We start from the raw sequence: 19,612 nt of genomic DNA, 5'->3' as shown, positions 1-19,612 counted from the left end.
GAGGTTTGAAAATAGTACAATGAAAGAACCAAACAACCAAGCCTGGAGAGTGTGGGAAACATGTACAAAGATGACATTTGAGCTGGATCTTGAGGAAGTAGTGAGAGCTTATCAGGTGAAAATCATTATTAGACAGTTCAAAAATCTGAAACCAAACAAAGAAAGCCAACTACCTAACAATTTTGTTACACTGCTCTTTGTTACACTTTATGGTCTTAAAGGTCAGCAATGAGAAAATCGTTTCCAGAAATGGAATATTATCCTATAATATTGAGTAAGGAAGTTACACCTGCTGAGAAAATTCCATATTCAAGAGAGAAATATGCTCAGTATTTACCCTCATGGAAAGTGCACTCTTTGCACTTTCACTACATCTAAGTTAGGAAATATAAGTCTCTGGCACCATTTAAAAGTACAGACAGGGCTTCCCTGGTGGCGCAGTGGTTGAGAGTCCGCCTGCCGATGCAGGGGACACGGGTTCGTGCCTCGGTCCGGGAAGATCCCACGTGCCGCGGAGCGGCTGGGCCCGTGAGCCATGGCCGCTGAGCCTGCGCGTCCGGAGCCTGTGCTCCGCAACGGGAGAGGCCACAACAGTGAGAGGCCCGCGTACCGCAAAAAAAAAAAAAAAAAAAGTATAGACAAAAAATAAACAATTGGGTTACAATTTTAAAATTGTATATTTAACATTTGTTAGTAAATTCCAGTTGGCCTCACATACGCACAAAAACACCTCATACCATTAATAAGGGAAAAAATCTAAGATGCCTCTCAAAAGGGGTGGGTCCTAGGAATACAGTATACATTCTTGACAGCATGTTTTAAAGCCATAAGAAATGCTTATAAATATATGATGAATGAAGTAAACGACTACTCTATACTGCTAACAATGATTATAACAAGGTAAAAAAGTTAATTCTTAACTTAGGCAGAGAAAAAAGCCTGTGAGGTAGTGAGACCAGCAGATACACTGCAGGTAGAACTTGCCTAGCCAGCTCCTTAGACTTCCTGTAATTTTGGAAACCTACTGAAATTAAGGAACAGAAATGGAATTAAATTGAGTTTAAACAGAACAAATTTTATGCAACAGAAAACCTAATTTTTGAGTGAGCAAGTCATCCCAAAGACAAAGGGTCAAGTGGATCTGATTTCGTGGAGAGAAATTTCCTATTCTTTTCTCTCTTGACTTTGAGTCAAATAATTACTGCGAACAATTTAAGGAACACTGTTTCCAGGTAGTGGTGATTCAGGGGATTGGAGAAAACGGAAAAAGGATTAAAGCGATAAACCAAGGTTGCAAGGGAGTCTTCTGGGGTCACGTAATAGCCAGTGAACTAGAAACGCTGGCTATTTAGTAGATCGCGACACCAAGAGTGGAGCCAGGAGCAGGTGCAAGTCCAGCCAAGAGCTGGAGGCAGGCAGAGAACAGTCACTGCCAGATCCTTCTGCTTCCATCGCAAAAGATCACCCCCCGCCCCAACTCTCTACCTAAAATGTTCCTCGTACTCAGTACCCGCCCGGAAGTACCCCCTCCCCACAACTACTCCTTGCAATCCCAACAGTCCAGCCGGAGTGACAGGGCTGTTGTTCACTTACTGAGCTGTCCCCCACCCGACGTAGTACTCGGCTCCCGACCTCCTGCGCCTCCAACGCCGGCTGCTCCAGGGATCCCCGGCGCCCCTAACCCCGGCGGGGTCCCGCTCTGCCTCTCGAAGTTGCCGGGATTGGAGAAGTAGTCGCGCAGCCGAGGGAGCTCGCGGCCGCTCTCTAACAGCTCGGTGTGCAGCTCCAGGGCGGTCAGCAAGTATTGATCGCGCAACAACTGAGCCGCGATCGCATCAACTGACAATCGGGCCGGGGTCTCCCCGGTGCCCCCCAGTGCCACCGCAGCCGCCGACGCCTCCCCAGGGAGCCCTGGTCGTGCACTGCTCCCTAAGGCCACGGGATCCTGAGGCGATAGCGAGTCCGCAGAGCCAGGATCTAGGCCGACCCCGGAACTCAGCCGAAGTCCTGCCCGCCGCTCGTCGGTCCCTGAAACCTCGTCGTCGTCCTCGTCCGAATCGCTGAGGAATGGATTCACGCCGCCGCCACCACCTCCAGGCGCCATCGCCGCCATCTTATACTGTCAGGAGCGTGGGCGCCTCCCGGTCTGGTGCTGACAGGCCGCAGCCTGAATCCCTACTAAGCCTCAGCGGGCACTGGGCACCTCCAGGGCCCTGGATTGGCCACGTCCCGCCTCCTCACTTGTAGACCAGGCCCAGGCTCGGAGGCAAACGGTCTGGAAGCAGCACCACGCGCTGCCTCAGCCGCAGCTGCAGCAGCAGCCCGGCTCTGCAGGCGTCTTCCTGGTCCCCAGTCTCGCGAGAAATAGCGCGTGCCGTGCCCCCCTCTCCCCGCCCCCGCCCCGCCCCCGCCCCGCCCGTTCTCCCCCTAGTGAGCAAAGATAGAGGGCCCCGCTCCCCGCTCAAAGACGAAATCCCGCCCCCACTCCGTTTTGATTGGCCAACTGAGATAGGAGGCGGGGACTGGAGTTACGGAGGGCTGACCCAAGAATTATCGCGAGAGCAGCTTCTGGACAGGTAAGTGTCAGGGGCGTTCCGTGGTTGAGGAGCGGTAATGACGGTGGCTTAGGAACATTCATTCTCTTGGATGTCCTTTCGGGAACAGAGGGGGAACTCTGACTTCGAGCTGGGTCCCGCCTTCGCAGTGAGGAGGCCCCATTCCTGAGATCAGGCCTGACCTCTATAAGCCCAGGTAAAGTCCGGGACTAGTGGGGGAGAGGTGCGGTGGCACCGAAAGTGGCCTCACGCCCGCCGCCGAGCTGCTTCACTTTTCCTTAGCACGTTTCACTTTTTCTGCTGTGTGCCGCCAATTGATGACATTTTCTCCGCACGTGTAGCAAGTGCCCAGGGCAGGGACTGTAGTCAGAATGTGGCTTCCTTTCTCTTCCTTGCCTTCCCAGCCGTGTGCCCGTTTGCCCTGGAGGCCTAGGAGAGCGCCTTCTCGCCACCGAGTTAGTAGTGATAGGGCAGGATGCCATAGGGTGGGATGTGGGAGATGGGGAGAGTAAATGGAAAATGGAACTCAGAGGTTTGGATTTGCGTGCATCAGAGAATACCCTGATAGCCTCGACTTCAGTAGCAAACTGTTAGGATCTCAGGATTTAATACACAGGGATGCTTCAAAATATCAAATGGGAAAAGTAAACTTACTCCTAGAGACGTTCAATGACCCAGTCAAGTCAACTCCATAATAAGTATTCAAAGGAACTAAAATCAGTTCTCTTATGTCCAAAGCCATTCTTTCTCCGCTATGCCTTGCAACATTTCTGACTTGTACATTTAGGCTGGAGTCAAGGTACTGACTGTGGAACTGAGAAATTGTTTTCAAACTTGGCTGCTTTTGACAGTTTTGATATCCTTTATCAAATGTTAGCACAGTATACTAAGTTTGGACAGTATACAAAGTATACAGCATATTGTATACTTTGGACAGTATATATATATTGGACAGTATACAAAAATGTTAGCACAAGTATACAAAGTTTGCCACTTTTGCACTTTTAGATTTCCCTGTCATTCTGCATAGGTTCTACCTTTAAGCACCAAAATAGAGGTGGCAATAATTATGTTATCAAGTAAGTTATGTTACATTGAAGCAGTGAAGTATCTCCTTTAGGTCTGTGGAAAAATAAAAATATAGCGTTCTCATATAGCCTTAGGTCAGGTTATTGGTTTACATGTAAATGTATACCAACAGTTAAATGTCGGCTTTAATTTCAGTTTACCCAGGCTCAGTAAACTAAAATTTTCATTTGAATGAGGCTTTGGGTTTTTCGTTTTGTTTTTGGTAGAAGTTGTTTTTGATGTTATTAATACTAAGAATTCAAAGTATTTTTTATAGAACATTAGCTCCTAATGTTTGAATTCTAAATTTTTTTGTGTGTGAGCCATATATTGAAGAAAAGCCATGGGAAAAAAAAATCCTGGATCTTAGAAAAATAGTATCAAACTAGTCAATGCTGTTACATATTTCTTAGCTAAAAGGATTGCTGCTCCTTATTGAGTTTGCCAGAGAGACTGAAAATGGAACCAATTTCTGGAATGGAGGAATGGGAGGGATTAGGGAATGGCATGGAAAGGGCATGATTAGAAATGGGTTGTTTGTATAGTACAATATTTCCATCTCTGTAATGGGGAATTTTAGAAATCTTTTGTATTTAGGGTCCCTGCACTTAGGGTCTTCCCTTAGAGGATTGTGCTTATTAGGCTGAAGAGTCTAAAGTTCATATCCCAGTTCTGCCAATTATTTACTGTGAGACTTTTAAATAGTTACTTGACTTCTCTCAGCCCTCATCTGTCAAGGGGATGCTGAAAGTATATAGAATTAGGAATGTGCTTGTCACCGTACCTGGTACCTATTACACAATAAATGTTATAGTCAGTTCTCAATTAATGTAATACTAGTATATGGAGAACATTTGACAGACTTTTAAAAATAAAGCAAAACAAACCCGTTGTCAATTGTTTAGTAGCTACAGCCAGAAAAAGCAATTAAGGTAGTAGGCCCCAAAGGGAATATCTTTAACTTAAGGTCTGATTTCTAAAATGAAAGTTGAAAATATCAATAGATTTAAAATATGTTTCCTCAGAGAGTTGTAAGAAATTGGATGTAGAAGTCCTTCCATGATTGGCTTCCTATAACACGTCTGTAGTTTCCTGATTCTACTTCGTATCCTATAATCATGGACTTGTCTATGTGACCTTCCAAGCCCGTAACAAATCAACTGGCCAGTCTCCTCAGTAAGTACTTTTCTCTTCCGCAATACATAGAGGTTTACTTACCAATTAAAAATGTTTAAGAAATAGCACATACTAGAATATTAATAATTGCTGATCTCTACTTTTAATAATTTGCTGTTAATATTGTTGAGAAATTTTCTTTCTACTTAGCAAGATCTGCATTAGTTTGGTCTTTACAGCTAACGTTTCACTGAATAATATGGATAGTCATTGAAGTTTGTATCTTAGTGATGAAAATATAAAAGATCGCTTTTTTCCAAGCACTTAAATCATTTTCTTGTTTAAAAAATTATTTTTTTGCTTTACTAGTCTTAAAATAACCACAAGTAATATTTTAAATGAAAGTTTTTCATTGACTTAAAGTTTTATATGTATCTAATTTTTTATACATTTTTATACATTCTAATTTTTTAACATTATTTTTCAGCATGTGGTAAACATCCCACAGATATAAGCTAAATAACTTTTATTTATATATGGTTATGTGTATTTTAAAATTTTTAGTAATTATTCATTTATTTTGGTGGTTTCCAAATGATTCATCCATGACAAAGTTTTCTTTTTCACTATATCTGAATAAAAAGTGATTTTTAAAAACCAGAAATATTAAGTAATAATATTGCTTAATTACATGTGCTTAGCAATAATAAAATAAGTAGTGTGTGAAGAATGGTATTTTGGAATCACCAAAATTTTATGTATAGTAAATGACTTAAACATAGAAGTTGTTGTGGTTGTTTTTAAGTATCCTGAATCTTCACAGTTCATGCATATGTTCTGGAGGAGGAATAGAGAAACAAGGCAGCCTCTAGTGGCTATCCTGCATATTACATTTACCTTTGAAATGATAATTGTAAGTCATTTATTAGTCCTTAGTAAGTGCCCAGGACTGTGATGAGTGCTGGAGAAAGCCTGTCTTGCTGTCCTGGAATCAGCTTTAAATGTTAGAGACAGACATTACTACAAATAGTCAGAGTCATAGCTATATAATTGTAAACTGAAGTAAAGGTTTTGGCTTCTGATTTGGACTGCATAGTCCCTGAGGAAGTGATACTTGAGAGTGCAAGGTAGGAACTTGACTAGGATCCCACTGTCACTATATAACAGAGCTAGATTTTTATGTTGGCTGTTACAGCTTCAGGGTCAAAGTTCTCAAACACAATTTTTGTTTCACTACTTCAGTAAGGTTTTGGGTAGTGGAAAATTTGTATTATCCTTTAACACATAAACTTCGATACTTTATATAGAAGAGTTGTGTAATAGCAATGGAGAAAAGAAAGAACATAAGTCCAGGGAGTTATTTGTAAACACAAATGAAAGTGAAAAGTGATATACATATTTCCTTATTTATAAGCATGAAAAGGAGAGTACTCAGGTTTCCATGGTAAAGAGGAGTATTTAAATCAGTGTGAGCTTCTGTACATCTAGATATATACAGTATGTACTTTAGTTGTAAATAGTGTTTAAGATCTAACTGAAATGAATTAAGTACTTGAAAAATGACTTACTTTGCATAACTAAATATGATACCTGATAGATGGGGTCCTGAGCTAGACGACAGAAAAAAGGATAAGTGAATAGAATAATTTTGGAATAATAAATTTGACAGTTTGGATGAAATGGACAAATGGACAAATTAAAAGATACAACTACCAAAACTCACTCAACAAGTAGTAAATAATCATAACATCTCTCTGTATATGAAGAATTTACAGTTAAAAACCTTCCAGCAAAGAAAACTCTGACCCATTTGTTTCATTGGTGAATTCTGTTACACAGAAAGGAAGAAATAATATAAATTCTACACAGACTCTTCCAAAAAATAAAAGAGGTAACAACACTTCCCAATGCATTGTCTGATACCAAAACCAGAGAAAAAAGAAAATTATAGTCTAATATCTCTCATAAATATTACTTTAAAATGCTAAATAGTGTTTCAGGAAATAAAATCCAATAGTATATAGAAAGGATAATACTTAATGATCAAGTGGGGTTTATTCTGGGAGTGCAAGCTTGGTTTAACGTTTGAAATTCAATCAGCGTAATTCACCACATTGGGAGACTAAAAGAGAAAAACCGAATGATCATGATCATCTCAGTAGATGCAACAAAAACATTTGACAAAATCCAGCATTCATTCACAGTTTAAAACTCTTTGCATGTTGAGAGTAAAAGGGAACTTCTTTAACTTAAGAAAGGGAATCTACAAAACCTGGAAAACTGACAACTTTCACCCTAAGACTGGAAACAAGGCAAGGATTTCTGTTGTTACTACACCTATTCAACATTATACTAGAGCTCCTAGACAGTACAACAAGCGTGAGACAAAAATAAAAAAGTGTAGATTGCTAAGAAGTCCTTTTTTCACAGGTGACATAATTGTCTCTTTAGAAAATCAAAAGGTACCTACATAAAAGCTACTATAAGTAATAATTTTTCAGTGTTGCAGGATACAAAGTGAATGTATAAAAATCAGTGGTAATTTAAGAACTAACAAGGGGAAATTGAAATAAAAAATATCATTTACACTAATATCAAAAAATGAAATATGTAGGGATGGATCACAGAGGCATGAGGAAACTTTTGAGGGTTATGGGTATGTTTACTATCTTGACTGTGATTATTATACACTTTAAATATATACAGCTTATTATAGGCCAATTATGCCTCAATAAAGCTATAAAAATGCTATAAAGAATATTATTGGGACACTTCAAAAATTTGGAGTATAGATGGTAGATTAGATAAAAATACTGACGTTGAGTGTACTGAAGTTGATAACTCTACTGTAGGTATATATGGGAGTATCATTATTCTCAGGAAATAAACACTGAAGTATTTCGGGGTAAAGGGCCATAGTGTATGTAACTTATCTTCACATGGTTCAGATACAATATTATGTGACACACACCCCACCCCAAAGCTCCTACCTGCACACATGGGAGGGGTAAGTTAAAGAGGTGAGGCAGGGGCCAGAGAGGCAAGAGGGAGAAAATGATAAAGCAAGTGGGAAAAATGTTAACGTTAGATGTATATGGCTAAGGGGTGTATGGATGTTCGTACCACTATTGCAATTTTTCTCTGAATTTGGAATTGTTTGAAAATAAAAATGTTAACAATCTGTACTAAAGTGTTGTCATTTACAAGAATTCCTTAGGTGGGACACAAAATACAATCACCAAAAGAAAATTAATTGAACTTAATCAGAATTTAAAAGTACTGCTATTTGAAAAACGCTGTTTAAAAAGTGAAAAGGGAAAAAAAAGAGGATTAAAAAAAGCTCATTAAATGCATGAGAAGTTGCTCAATGTTATTGGTCATCAGGGAAAGGTAAATTAAAACCACAGTAGGTTACCACTACACTCCCACTAACTAACTGTAATTGAATATACTCAAGAGTGGGGGGAAACATTATAACAGTATATAAGAAATTATAAAGCACATTATACTTACTATAAAAGTAAATTGTAAAATGACATTTATAACCAAATTATAGAGTGTCAATAAAATAAAGTTTTAAAACACTTAAAGACATTGCTTGTAGGTGTGTTAAACAGTTTGGAAAAAGTTTGGCAGTTCTTTTTATACGTTTAAACATCTGCTTACCATTTAACCCAGCAATTCTAATTCTGCATATTTATTCAAGAGGAATGAAAGCATATATTCACAAAGTCATTTAGTGTTCATAGAAGCTTTATTTATAATAGCCCCAAATTGGAAACAATTCACATATCCATCAAGAGGTGAATAGATAAACAATTTGTAGTGTATCCATACAATGGATCCTTCTCGGTATTAAAAAGGAACAAACAACTGAATCACAGCCATGCATGAATCTCAAAAATGTAATACTGAATGAAAGCAGATACAATAAAGTACATACTGCATGATTCCATCTCAGTGACACTTCAGAATGCTAAAAATTAATCTTGCATCACAGAAGGCAGTGATTGCTTATGGTCAGAGCTGTGGGGACAGGGTTTGACTGCAGAGGAACATGGGGGAACTTCTTGGAATGATAAAAATAGTCTATATCTTGATTCTGGTGGTTGGTTATATGAGTGTATATATTGGTCAAAACTTATAAAATGTAAAATGTCCATTTTTGTATATAAATTATACTTTAATAAAGTTGATTAAAAATTTAAAAATAGATGCCATTCATTAGAGTGCATCAGAAAAAATTTAGTAAGACTATTGACCTTAGAATAATTAACTCTAAATAAGTGGAATGTATTATAACAAGAACCCTTATACTCAAAAGAAAAACAATTGTATGAACTAGTGGTAATTTTTATTTAATATGCATATATTAAAAATGGTTAAAAACATACATTAGGAGGTAATTTTTTGGATCTGAAAGCATTATCACAGGGCTCCTTGTTAGCATTGAAAAGTGGGCTACTAGATAATTGTATTTTTGCATACATCTTTTGATTGCCTAATATCCCACATATCTTCAGAGTCTTTCCTTGCTTTGGCTGGGTTCTTTGCCTCGTTCTTTGTGGTCCTACTAAAACATGTGGTCATGCGTATTCAACACGGACATGTGGTCCATGTCTATTCACTTTTCAAATTCTGTTGCTGAGCATAATACTTGCAAAATAGTAGGTTTTGAATAAGTGTTGTTGAAGTAGGATTCATTTTAGCCAAAATTACTTTGCCATTCATTTTAATAAGTTCCTTATAAAACATTGATTGAGCACCTACTTTCTCAGTAGGTAGGACATAACAGTGGTGAACAAGATATCAATCTGTGTCCTTATGGGGCTTATATTCTAGCGGAAGAGAATCACTTAGTAAATTTCACCAATAAATACAGAGTGTGTCATTGTTTAAATCAGGGAAAATGAGGAAAGGGTCTACTTTAGGGTGGTATAGAAACCTTGAGGAGGCGACATTTGAGAAGATGGTGTGAAAAATAAGGAGCCCGCCATGGGAAGAGCCAGCTGAAGAGCCCAGAGGTAGTTCACTTGGAACTAATTTCTTTCTACGTTTGAAATCATTCCTCAGCACACAGATCTAGTGTCTCCTAGCTGAGGAAAACCCTCTATTGGCCATACATCAATTTTCATTTAAGAAAAGAACTTTTCTTTAGACTTAGCATTCTCCCAAAGAGCTGTACTCATCCCACTGTCTTTCCCTCCCTGACCTCCCACGTTCCTGGGGCTTACCTCTCACTACTCTGTTGAAATTCCTCAGTAAGGTTAACAAGGACTTCAGTTTGCTTCCCTGCTCTTACTCCAGTCTTTAAGTGTATCTGATGAAGTTGACCACACCCTCCTCTCTTGAAACACTGATGTTAATAATAATTTCTGTGTTTGAAATCTTGTCCTTTAGAATATTCTGCTTAATGTCTCCTTTTTAATTCATCAAATTTAGTTTGTTGTACTGTGTGTATTTGAAGGAGGACTTGTGAGATAAGCAAGAGAAATATATATTGCAAGTGTTTAATTAATTTATCATTAGGAGAATCAGTATTCAGCTGAAACAATTATTTCCATATATAGCATATCAAAGGCCTTAAAGATGTTCATAGCCTTTGATTCAGTGACTGTACTTATAGGCAGTATCTTAAGCACATAATGTGAAATGTCTGAAAAATTAACATAAAAATTATATATAAATTTAGATTAATCGCATCGATACTTTTAATTGTAAAAACATGCTTAACAATATGGGGATGATCAGGAAAATTAAAATGCACCCGTAGAATAGAGTCATGGTAATGGTAAATGATGTGTAGGAAAAGGTGGGGTTTTTTTAAAATAACAGAAATGTTAATGTATAATAAAGGAAAAAATCTATATAAAATTGTGAGCCTCTATAAAAATGTAGATAGGATAAAAATTGTAAGAAACTGTGAACAGATTTTTCTTTAGGTAGTAGAATTATAGGTAATTTTTCTATATTTCCAAACTTACCACAGTGATTTTATTTTTATAATCAGATTGCTATTATTAAGATGGGAGTTGCTATGTAGTCAAAGCTCATAAGGAAAATACATATTTATTCTGAGAGTGTTGCCTTAGATTGCAGAATAGCATCTACTCAGTAAGGGACTTTCATAATTTGTGGAATATCTTTGATATTTAGTTGACTCTTGATTCTCCCAAGAAAAACCTGGCCCATAATTTGACCATTTTCTCTATTTTATTTTATTATTTTATTATAGCTTGAGTTTGATAAAGTTTTTTCCCCAATGTTTCAGTTTTTTTTGCAGGATATTTTGCCACCCTTTCCTTTTATAATGTACTTCTTGAGGCCAGGAAGAATAAGATCTATCTGTAATTAAATTAACTCATCTTTAGTGTTCTTCAGCCAAGCGTCACTCTGTGTAACTAATGCAGTTACATTACAAGGACAAGTTAGAGTACTTCGCTGTTATTTGTAATCTGGGTAGAGATTCACCAACAAAAGCAAATTGTAGACTGGCTTGAAAAACACTCCCATGGACTCCCATTGATTTAGGCAGTTAATGGTATACTTTAAATGTGTTATTTAAATGTTTCACATTGCTTTGTTTTCCTTCCCTAAGTATTTGTAAGCTCATCAGATTTGTGACTGTGTCACTTTGGTGGTCTCTGTAGTTCCCCAATACACAATTATGCACTTAATACGTGCACAGAACATTTTTACTGAAAGAATGAATGTAACCCTCTGCTTTTTTTTATTGGTTCAGGGAACTAAAATAAAGTGTTCCCTTAATGAGTGTAAATCTTCTGAAGCAAAGATGAAATTTAACTACTTTTTCCTTCCCCTACTAAATGGACAAAATGCATGTTGTCTGCTCAACTTGGTGATAGTCAAGAGAAGCTAAAACTGTCCTGAGCTGATAACCAAAAGTCAAAAAAAAAAAAAAAAAAAAGAAGCACAAATAGGCAAATAATGTTAAATTCTGAGAATATCAATGGTTGTCACATGGGTAACGAAGACCACCATGAGTTATATTTTCTATTTTATACAGGATTTGACTTGACTGAACCCTAACTCATTTTAGGACTCATTTAATTTTTTCTCTGTTTTTTGATCCTATGTTAGTTTTTATGAGCTTAGTATGCATTTAAGTTTATTATAAATAGTTTATTGGTGCTAATTACTTATGATACTTGAACTTTTCTTTTTGCTTGAGTGTACTTTATCATATATTTTATTTCTGTATTATCTCATTATTAAATAATGCTTGTTACCATCATAAATGAAGGTGAAGCTGTGTGATGTAATATTTTTAAATATACAGTCTATATGTAGTCATCAGAATAAGAGAAAATATATATGATTGCACTAAGGCTTACCCAAATTTAATTTTGTTCCCTCCTTTCAGTTTTTCTTGAAGATTAGTGACACGGGATATGCTGCTGTACATTATTTTGGGATTGCTTATACATTTGGTGTTCTTTGCCTCCATCTTTGACATTTATTTTACATCTCCTTTGGTTCATGGAATGACTCCTCAGTTTACGCCATTGCCTCCCCCAGCGAAAAGATTAGTGCTGTTTGTTGCTGATGGCCTGCGAGCAGATAAACTTTATGAATTAGATGAAAATGGAAATCCTAGGGCACCCTTTATTAGGTAAGCATGTCAACTGGTACAAAGACATCTCTGGAAAATGTTATGCTAATACTGTTTATCTCACGTTGGGTAGAGGAGTGATGATGAGAAAGAGAATAGGGCACATATACGTTGGCCTTTGCCATAGAGATGAGCCAGTTTATTTCCTTCTAAGAGTTATTTCTCTTATTGTGGAAGTTGATATCAGGTGAATCAAAATGAATGACTTTAGCTGCTTGGCCTAACTTGTCCTAATATCTGAAACCTGACTTACAACTCGCTATATTGTCCTTTTCTTATTAATGACAAGCATAAATATTAGTGAATTGCCAATTACAAAGGTGTTTAACTAGAAAATATAGACTTCAACTCAAAATACATCTTCTATAAAATATATAAAGCCCTTCCAAGTCTATATCACTACATAATGTAATTTTGGATTCTATTAAGTGGCTTTGAAAAGAAATGTTTAATTTTGGGGGCTTAGGGAACTCCCGCAATCAACTGTTCTTTTTCTGATTCATAGCAAGCCCCTCAAAAGCCCTTCCTAATGCTGTTGTAGAGAGATTAAAACTCAAATTCAAGTGGAAATTTATCTAAAATCGTCTATCTTTCTCCTGCCCCTGTCATGATTTCTTTCTATCTCTTTACCCTATTTCAATTTTCCTTATAGTACTACTTAGCATGTGCAACTTCCACTAAGGCTGGGACTTTGTTTTATATACCACTTTATCTCTAGTTCCTAGAGCATATAGGCAATTAATAAATATTTGTTGACTGCTAGAAGAATGAATGAACCTGAATTCTATGTTGAATTTCCAGGAATAAATTTATGGTGCCTCAAAGAAATGCATAATATACTAAAGTATGCAAATAAATGAGCAACTCAGGGCAGTAGGAAAATATGAGTAGGAAAATAAGATCAAGCATGGCTTAAGTTCACTACACAAAAATGTGTAACATAAATTTCTATGAATAGTTTAAAAATTGGGGTGATATATTTGGTTGAATTTCTTAGTTGTCAAAGAAAGGAGAGAAATATAGTTCATTGTAAAATTAATAAGATATAAAATATACTGGTTGTTAAGGCAAAGGCAAGGCTTTATGGTACCACTTGCTTCTCCTTGGGGTGTTACATGGAGGGCAAAGGGCTCACAGTTGATGTTCCTTGTGTTGTATGCCATTCTAGCTTCTAAACCTTTTTTTTTTGAAAGGTTTTATTTGTTCCTCACTGTTTTTTAAAAAATATGATCTGATCAAAGTGTTTTCAACAGAAGTCTCCGCATTTCTTTATACCTTCCTCTCTCTGTTTGAGTTCAGTTTCCATTACATAACTGAAGAAGTTAAAAAATATTTCTCCCTCAGCAGGTGGTTCAATGGTTTTTTAAGCCTTTTACTTTTTATGTATATATTTGACTAAAGTTGGTTTTATTATGAGATGTCAATATTTAAAGTATCTAAACCAGCACTTTTAGATACTTTTCTACAGAACATTTTGAGAGTTGAAAATTTATCTTGAAAGTTGTTACCAGTGAATTAGTGTTTTATAACTTGTTGCTCTGCTGGCCTTTTACCTGCAACAGCATTACTGATAGTTTTGCATTTTCCCCGAAATTTTGCAAATCCTGTTAGACAACTTAAAGAATGTTGATACATTTTAACAAAAGAAATTTTGGCCTGTTTTAATCTCAAATTTAGGAAGATAATTTAACCACCATCACACCTAATAAAATTTAATATTGACAAAATAATATTGTGTATATCAGTGATTTCTTATGTAACATACCATTTCAGTACTTTGTGGCTTTAAACAATAATGGTGTATTTTGTCTTGTGATCCTGTACAGTGGTTGAGTGGTTCTTTGTCTCACCTGGGCTTTCTTGTGCTACTGAATCCAGCTGGTGAGAGGGATAAGACTGGGCTCAAGTGGGATCAGAAAGATTCCTTTCCTTCTTAAATTTTGACTCATTCTTTTGACTGGATTCCTTCAGTAATAATCTTATTTTTCTAAAGCCTTAACAGAGCATTTGATCATAGTCTGTGTTAACTATTCATCTGTAACATCTTTTAGGAATATCATAATGCATGAAGGCAGCTGGGGGATATCTCACACACGTGTGCCAACTGAATCTCGGCCAGGCCATGTAGCCCTGATAGCAGGGTTTTATGAAGACGTCAGTGCAGTTGCCAAAGGTATTGTTATTTAGATGATTTTATCACATGAAAAATTTATTGCAAAAATATTGCTTCTTTAACACTGAATCATGACACAAAGTGAAGTATGTTTCGAGATACTTTTTCATTGGCCATGCTGCGTGGCATGTGGGATCTTAGTTCCCTGACCAGGGACCGAACCAACACCCCCTGCAGTGGAAGCATGGAGTCTTAACCACTGGACCACCAGGGAAGTCCCTGTTTTGAGATACTTTTGACAAGTATTTTAGCATGCCTAACTCACATAAACACACACTGGGACTGACTCAAGAATTAAGCTTTAGCTTTTTTATTATTATTTTTTTTATTTATTACTTTTTTTTGCAGTACGCGGGCCTCTCACTGTTGTGGCCTCTCCCGTTGCGGAGCACAGGCTCCAGATGCGCAGGCTCAGCGGCCATGGCTCACGGTCCCAGCCGCTCCGCGGCATGTGGGATCCTCCCGGACCAGGGCACGAACCCGTGTCCCCTGCATCAGCAGGCAGACTCTCAACCACTGCGCCACCAGGGAAGCCCTAAGCTTTAGCTTTTTATCATCCTGTGCTATTGATAGAATATGATTGGATGGATTCATGGATTTCCTAGATCTTAACACTTGAAAGGTCAAAAGTGATTCTATATTTTAGTAAGAAGTAAATTATCTATTGTAAGCTTTTTAAAAAAAATTGTAATATAATACATGTAACAAAATCTGTTATTAGTTTTGCATTTGTTCTGCAATTAATCCTCATTGTTATTATTTGAAAAATACTTCTCTAGGGGATATACTAATATTTCATCATGTATATATTACTTTTGTCATTGTTTGCTTTCTTTCTCAATTACCTGAAGGATGGAAGGAAAATCCTGTAGAATTTGATTCTCTTATTAATGAAACCAGGCATGCATGGTGCTGGGGGAGCCCAGACATCTTGACTATGTTTGCCAAAGGTAAAAGTCATTGATTATATTTCCTCAGCTACTAAATAGGCAATAAATCAATATGGTAATTTAAAATATATACTATATTTTATTGATTTTGAAATACATGTTTTTACATATTTAACATCTCTGAAATAAGGGTGTATATTACAATAGATAGACATGTCAGTTTGATTTTTTTTTCCTTCTTAGTTGTACTTGAAATGTTGAATTATACAGTTTTTAATACCTTGGATTCAATGAAATCGTACATGTATGACTCTTAACATCTAATAGCTTTTTAATCTTGGGCAAGCTAGATAACTTCTCTGAATTTCAGTTTTCTTTTCTGTAAAATGTGATGATAATAATAATAATAATTTCTATCTTCTAGGTTTGTTTTGGGGATTAAATAAGATAATTCATGTGAAACATTTAGCAAAATGCTTATTATGATGATGATAATTCCTCATTATGATGATGATGTAGACATCTGGTTCATTTTACTTTGATAGATTATTACTAAGAAGTTAATAGATAGTCACATAAAGATTTAAATGTTAAAATTTATATTTATAACTTCTATTTGCATATATTCAGGATCATGCCATTTGGACTTATTGTATTTTTTTTTCTTTTTTTTTTTTACATTTTATTATTTTTTATTTTTTTAAATTTTTTGCTTTATAACAAATTTAATCAGTTATACATATACATATGTTTCCATATACCCTCCTTTTTGCGTCTCCCTCCCACCCTCCCTATCCCACCCCTCCAGGTGGTCACAAAACACCGAGCTGATCTCCCTGTGCTATGCGGCTGCTTCCCACTAGCTATCTACCTTACGTTTGGTAGTGTATATATGTCCATGCTGCTCTTTCACTTTGTCACAGCTTACCCTTCCCCCTCCCCATATCCTCAAGTCCATTCTCTAGTAGGTCTGTGTCTTTATTCCTGTCTTACCCCTATGTTCTTCATGACATTTTTTTTTCCTAAATTCCATATATATGTGTTAGCATACAGTATTTGTCTTTCTCTTTCTGACTTACTTCACTCTGTATGACAGACTCTAGGTCTATCCACCTCATTACAAATAGCTCAATTTCATTTCTTTTTATGGCTGAGTAATATTCCATTGTATATATGTGCCACATCTTCTTTATCCATTCATCCGATGATGGACACTTAGGTTGTTTCCATCTCCGGGCTATTGTAAATAGGGCTGCTATGAACATTTTGGTACATGTCTCTTTTTGAATTATGGTTTTCTCAGGGTATATGCCCAGTAGTGGGATTGCTGGGTCATATGGTAGTTCTATTTGTAGTTTTTTAAGGAACCTCCATACCGTTCTCCATAGCGGCTGTACCAATTCACATTCCCACCTGAAGTGCAAGAGTGTTCCCTTTTTTCCACACCCTCTCCAGCATTTATTGTTTCTAGATTTTTTGATGATGGCCATTCTGACTGGTGTGAGATGATATCTCATTGTAGTTTTGATTTGCATTTCTCTAATGAGTAAAGATGTTGAGCATCCTTTCATGTGTTTGTTGGCAGTCTGTATATCTTCTGTGGAGAAATGTCTATTTAGGTCTTCTGCCCATTTTTGGATTGGGTTGTTTGTTTTTTTGTTATTGAGCTGCATGAGCTGCTTATAAATTTTGGAGATTAATCCTTTGTCAGTTGCTTCATTTGCAAATATTTTCTCCCATTCTGAGGGTTGTCTTTTGGTCTTGTTTATGGTTTCCTTGGCTGTGCAAAAGCTTTTAAGTTTCATTAGGTCCCATGTGTTTATTTTTGTCTTTATTTCCATTTCTCTGGGAGGTGGGTCAAAAAGGATCTTGCTGTGATTTATGTCATAGAGTGTTCTGCCTATGTTTTCCTCTAAGAGTTTGATAGTGTCTGGCCTTACATTTAGGTCTTTAATCCATTTTGAGCTTATTTTTGTGTATGGTGTTAGGGAGTGATCTAATCTCATACTTTTACATGTCCCTATCCAGTTTTCCCAGCACCACTTATTGAAGAGACTGTCCTTTCTCCACTGTACATTCCTGCCTCCTTTATCAAAGATAAGGTGACCATATGTCCATGGGTTTAACTCTGGGCTTTCTATCCTGTTCCATTGATCTATCTTTCTGTTTTTGTGCCAGTACCATACTGTCTTGATTACTGTAGCTTTGTAGTATAGTCCGAAGTCAGGGAGCCTGATTCCTCCAGCTCCATTTTTCGTTCTCAAGATTGCTTTGGCTATTCGGCGTCTTTTGTGTTTCCATACAAATTGTGAAATTTTTTGTTCTAGTTCTGTGAAAAATGCCAGTGGTAGTTTGATAGGGATTGCATTGAATCTGTAGATTGCTTTGGGTAGTAGAGTCATTTTCACAATGTTGATTCTTCCAATCCAAGAACATGGTACATCTCTCCATCTATTTGTATCATCTTTAATTTCTTTCATCAGTGTCTTATAATTTTCTGCATACAGGTCTTTTGTCTCCTTAGGTAGGTTTATTCCTAGATATTTTATTCTTTTTGTTGCAATGGTAAATGGGAGTGTTTCCTTGATTTCACTTTCAGATTTTTCATCATTAGTATGTAGGAATGCCAGAGATTTCTGTGCATTAATTTTGTATCCTGCAACTTTACCAAATTCATTGATTAACTCTAGTAGTTTTCTGGTAGCATCTTTAGGATTCTCTATGTATAGTATCATGTCATCTGCAAACAGTGACAGCTTTACTTCTTCTTTTCCAATTTGGATTCCTTTTATTTCCTTTTCTTCTCTGATTGCTGTGGCTAAAACTTCCAAAACTAGGTTGAATAAGAGTGGTGAGAGTGGGCAACCTTGTCTTGTTCCTGATCTTAGTGGAAATGGTTTCAGTTTTTCACCATTGAGGACGATGCTGGCTGTGGGTTTGTCATATATGGCCTTTATTATGTTGAGGAAAGTTCCCTCTATGCCTACTTTCTGCAGGGTTTTTATCATAAATGGGTGTTGAATTTTGTCGAAAGCTTTCTCTGCATCTATTGAGATGATCATATGGTTTTTCTCCTTCAATTTGTTAATATGGTGTATCACGATGATTGATTTGCGTATATTGAAGAATCCTTGCATTCCTGGAATAAACCCCACTTGATCATGGTGTATGATCCTTTTAATGTGCTGTTGGATTCTGTTTGCTAATATTTTGTTGAGGATTTTTGCATCTATGTTCATCAGTGATATTGGCCTGTAGTTTTCTTTCTTTGTGACATCCTTGCCTGTTTTTGGTATCAAGGTGATGGTGGCCTCGTAGAATGAGTTTGGGAGTGTTCCTCCCTCTGCTATATTTTGGAAGAGTTTCAGAAGGATAGGTGTTAGCTCTTCTCTAAATGCTTGATAGAATTCGCCTGTGAAGCCATCTGGTCCTGGGCTTTTGTTTGTTGGAAGATGTTTTATCACAGTTTCAATTTCAGTGCTTGTGATTGGTCTGTTCATATTTTCTATTTCTTCCTGATTCAGTCTTGGCAGGTTGTGCATTTCTAAGAATTTATTTGTTGTATTTCTGTGTGCATGAATCTGCAAGTATTAGAACATCTCTTGATTAGAAAATTCATTTACATTACTTTCTAAAATCAGTTTGATTCCATTTGCATTTTATGTCATTAACTGCTTTTTAGTGAGAGCATTATGATCATTTCACCTAATGAAAAGGTTTACACTTAGTCAAGAATATAATTATAATAATTGTAATTACTAAAGATTATTATATGTCTCAAAAGCAAAACAGATATTCAGAATTTTCTGTATGATAGTCACAGAACATTATTATGTAGAGCAGGTCAAAAAACTCACACTGCTTGCCACTTATATACTCCCTTCTTTGGAAAGCAGTTAAGCTTTTTGGGGGACTGGTGGTGGTGAGGATGGATTAAGTTGCTATGGCTACCAAACTTACCTCCCTACTTCTGACTACAGTTGATAGGACAGGATGCCTGAATTGGAGATAATCGAATAAGAATGTTCCATTTCTTATGGAAACCCACAGACCCACTCAGATCTTTACTTAGAATGTGGGAAGTAGAATGGCTGAACAGTAGAATAGTATCATTAGAGCTAAGCTGATATTATAAGAGATTTGTCATTATTTTGTTATATCTCTTACTTATGAGCTA

The 19,612-nt window shown here is 36.9% G+C and overlaps 2 protein-coding genes across 5 annotated transcripts in view; one reads left to right on the top strand and one right to left on the bottom strand.

Annotated features, from left to right (window-relative positions):
• The window catches only part of RELCH (RAB11 binding and LisH domain, coiled-coil and HEAT repeat containing), a 123,764-nt gene extending 121,419 nt beyond the window's left edge, over positions 1–2,345 (bottom strand). Inside the window, exon 1 of the mRNA XM_060119141.1 lies at positions 1,594–2,345. Coding sequence (XP_059975124.1) covers positions 1,594–2,113 — 520 coding nt within the window. The 5' untranslated portion in view covers positions 2,114–2,345. The remainder of the gene's footprint in view (positions 1–1,593) is intronic.
• A 171-nt stretch (positions 2,346–2,516) lies between these two features.
• PIGN (phosphatidylinositol glycan anchor biosynthesis class N) overlaps positions 2,517–19,612 on the top strand; it is a 106,683-nt gene continuing 89,587 nt past the window's right edge. For 2 of the 4 annotated variants that reach the window (XM_060119167.1, XM_060119170.1), the window contains exons 1-5: positions 2,589–2,751; positions 4,649–4,799; positions 12,124–12,372; positions 14,424–14,545; positions 15,397–15,495. In XM_060119167.1, coding sequence (XP_059975150.1) covers positions 12,152–12,372; positions 14,424–14,545; positions 15,397–15,495 — 442 coding nt within the window. In that variant the 5' untranslated portion in view covers positions 2,589–2,751; positions 4,649–4,799; positions 12,124–12,151. The other 2 variants (XM_060119168.1, XM_060119169.1) reach the window with 2 other exon arrangements.

This window comes from Mesoplodon densirostris, chromosome 15, assembly GCF_025265405.1.
Source record: "Mesoplodon densirostris isolate mMesDen1 chromosome 15, mMesDen1 primary haplotype, whole genome shotgun sequence".
Classification (NCBI taxonomy): Eukaryota; Metazoa; Chordata; class Mammalia; order Artiodactyla; family Ziphiidae; genus Mesoplodon; species Mesoplodon densirostris.
The sequence above is the reverse complement of the archived record's forward strand: the minus strand, read 5'-3'. Positions and strand labels throughout refer to the sequence as shown.